This window comes from Fulmarus glacialis, unplaced genomic scaffold, assembly GCF_000690835.1.
Source record: "Fulmarus glacialis isolate BGI_N327 unplaced genomic scaffold, ASM69083v1 scaffold671, whole genome shotgun sequence".
Classification (NCBI taxonomy): domain Eukaryota; kingdom Metazoa; phylum Chordata; class Aves; order Procellariiformes; family Procellariidae; genus Fulmarus; species Fulmarus glacialis.
This window is the reverse complement of record NW_009194328.1, coordinates 175,913-179,149: the sequence shown is the minus strand read 5'-3', so window position 1 is coordinate 179,149 and position 3,237 is coordinate 175,913. Positions and strand designations below refer to the sequence as shown.

Genomic DNA, 3,237 nt, shown 5'->3' with positions numbered 1-3,237 from the left:
CCCTACAGTTCCATGTGAGCTCAAACATTTCTGTTATTGCTGGCCTTTCAACAGGAAAAAATGGCCAGGGTATGCCCTTTTGTGCTCACTTATGGCTATATTGTAATACACCAGTACCATCTCTAACAATGTTCAGCTGAGGATCTCCCCCCGGCCACTCTTTGTGTATGGAAACAACTTTCTGAAATAACTTGGGTTATTCCTGAAACAGGTCATCTTCTTAAGATTATCTGTTAAGGAAAGTTTACAGTTGGAACTACTGAAAAGCCCAGAAGCAGGAAAGATGTCCTCCAAATGCAAATATCACAAACATAACATGGCAGGCAGATATCAAACCAGTCTCAGGTAGTTGTACAAGCTGTGCTCTCTGGGATCAGCATGGACACAGAAGAAAAGCTGAAATGATCCCACACAATACACCCACATGCATTGCCCGCTGGGTCCCACTTTCCACGGCTGACTTGTTTGACTGAGGCAAGCACTGCAGGTTTGTGGCAAAGTGGGCATTTCTCCAGGACTGACGTGGACAGTCAGATGGGGTGAAATGCCACATATGACATTATACAGGGCAATGCTCCATTGCAAGCATTCTCTTTTCTTGACTCGAACGTTCAAAGCCATGCTTTTAGCTTGCATAGCTGAGATGCATGCACATGGCAATTAAACTATGCTGGTATGAAGCACAGCTTTTCCAGAGTTCCCAGACCCACACTCGGAACAATGTCTACACAATGCACCGCTATTCCTTTACCCTTTGGGATCTCACAAAGCAGAAAAGGTTTTGGAGAAGCGATCAGTCCTGTGATTTTTTGTCACGCTTGCTCAAAGCCTAGTGCCAGACAGCACAATCTTTATTAATTAAAAAACCCAATTCTCTCCTAGAAGGCAGTAAGTCACATGTGCAACACCATGAGCCAATATTGGCTTGGGAGCTAGATAACAATGCTGGGGCAGGAGGATAGGGGAAAATAATGGGTTCTACGCACAGAACATTGGGTTCTTGGAGATCCTGAGCTCCTTACCTGTGCATCAATAATTTTCTGCTTTGCATCGATGACAGCTTGCATCTCTGCATGATCCTTCTTCAGCTCCTCTTCAACTGCCATGAGTCTGATGAGCAAAAAGAGGTACAAATTAGGACAGTTTAATACTATTGCAGAGTGTTTCAGGTACTCTGGCCTGTTGGTTTGACTTCTCTGATTGTCCTGGCTCTGCAAGAGGAGAATTCTGCTGCACTCGGAAAAGCTTATCTATCCATCTGACACTCCCAATTGCCTAACCTAGTTATTCTCAAAATGGACATTGCCAAAAATGCAACAGCTCTAAAAAGTTACTGCCTTGAGTACAGATTCCAAACAAAGCAAAGAGACTAGTTATAAGTACAGCAAAGACCAGGGTTAAAAATTCCTAAATCTTTTCCTTCACTCTCCTGGCAATCTGAGGCAAGTTTCCATATCTGCACCTCAGTTTCTTCATCTCTAGGGCAGGATGGTATCAGTCCAGAGACGTCAAGAAGCCCATGCAACCACTTTCTTTCGTGTCAAAGAGAACACATGACACAGGGGGGCTTCTTGTCCTGCACAGTCCCAAACTTTCCAAAGCCTCACCTGCTGATGATACTTTTCATCTGGCTGTCCTTCTCCTCCTGTTGCCTGCGCAGTCTCTCCTCACTGTCTTCCAGCCTAGACTTGTACTCCATCAGCAGCTTCTGCATTTGCTGCTCTTGCACCAGGAGCCGCCGCTCATACTCCTCCAGCCGGCGACTTGACACCTTCAGGCGTTCCTTCAGCTTTGCTATCTCTTGTTCATACTGCGGGTGGAAGGAAAGAAGAAAAGAATCAGATACAAAGCAAAAAGGAAGAGATCGGATCATTATAATCTGCTGCTGCTGTTTAGAGAAGGTCATTGTTTTTTTCATGAAAAATGAATTGATAGAAGTAAACGAAATGACAAGCAACCAACTGTGGGCAACCACAGACAAGGAGTACGCAGGCTCCCGTTGAGCGTTAAGCTATCCCCACACTGTAGGATGTCATTCTGCAGCACAATTTAAGCAGTCAGAGGGCTCTGACATGGCTCCTCAGCCCTGACATCCCCAGTTACTCCAGACTCAGGCAGTTCCCAGACAGAAGCTGCTAATAGGCGCAACTGTAAAAATGTCCTGGGGTGACCAAACTTACAAGACGGACCAGTATGGGACCCAAATAACTCATTCTTCAGGACTTAATCAAGGCATGAAACCATGTGTGAAGACAGAGCAAATCACTCACTACAGAATAGAGCCTGTAAGTTTACTTGGCTGAGGTTTTGTTCTTCTACTTACTGTCTCTGTGGACAATCACTTCTGCAATAGTGCAATGAATCTCAACATGCTCCACTTTGGATTCATTCATCTTTCCTAATAATCCTATGTTCCTGCTTCTTGTCCACCAAATGTTCTCCTCCTTGCTCCCTGCCTTCTCAAAATACCAAACCTCTTACTAAACTTCATCACCATAGCAGCATATAGATGTAACTGTATTTGGAAAAATGGTATCAACTCCTGAAAATAAATACGCTTTAAAAAAAAACATCACGGACATTCCTGTTGTAGCCCAGAAACACTGTGCTACCTGGATGACAGGCATTTGCCTCAGGTGAAGCCCAAGACAAAATTTGAATGCAACTACTGATGAAGACTGAATTGCATTTACAGAGCCTTGTACAATCACTTAGCATATCCTAAGCTATACTCAGTCGGGTTAACAATCATGATTTTTTTTTTTTAATGGAGTTTAACGATCACTAAAGACTTTTGCAAGCACAGAAAAATGGCAGTATGTTGTAGCTATAGTGTTGTCATAAAAAATAATGACTTGAGCAGGATCTAATACACTTAGGCAGTGTGACTCACGATGCACGTAAGTGCCAAATTCCAGCCTGTAATGTACAAACTCTCAGCTATGTCAGTTTGCACCCATCTGACTTGCTACAGCCTGTACATGGGTTAATCTATAGTATGGGATACTTGTCCTGGTTTTGGCTGGGATGGAATTGATTTTCTTCCTATTAACTGGTATAGTGCTGTGTTTTGGATGTAGTATGAGAATAATGTTGATAACACACTGAAGTTTTAGTTGTTGCTAAGTAATGTTTACGCTAGTCAAGGACTTTTCATCTTCCCATGCCCTGCCAGGTGCGCGGGGGGCTGGGAGGGAGTGTGGCCGGGACGGGTGGGCCATCTGGCCACTACGGTAT

General features: G+C 44.0%; 1 protein-coding gene across 1 annotated transcript in view; it reads right to left on the bottom strand.

Annotated features, from left to right (window-relative positions):
- Positions 1–3,237, bottom strand: part of RASAL2 (RAS protein activator like 2) — a 99,992-nt gene that overhangs the window by 3,954 nt on the left and 92,801 nt on the right. The window contains exons 15-16 of the mRNA XM_009587728.1: positions 1,608–1,810; positions 1,023–1,110 (exon numbers count right to left, since the gene is read on the bottom strand). Coding sequence (XP_009586023.1) covers positions 1,023–1,110; positions 1,608–1,810 — 291 coding nt within the window. The remainder of the gene's footprint in view (positions 1–1,022; positions 1,111–1,607; positions 1,811–3,237) is intronic.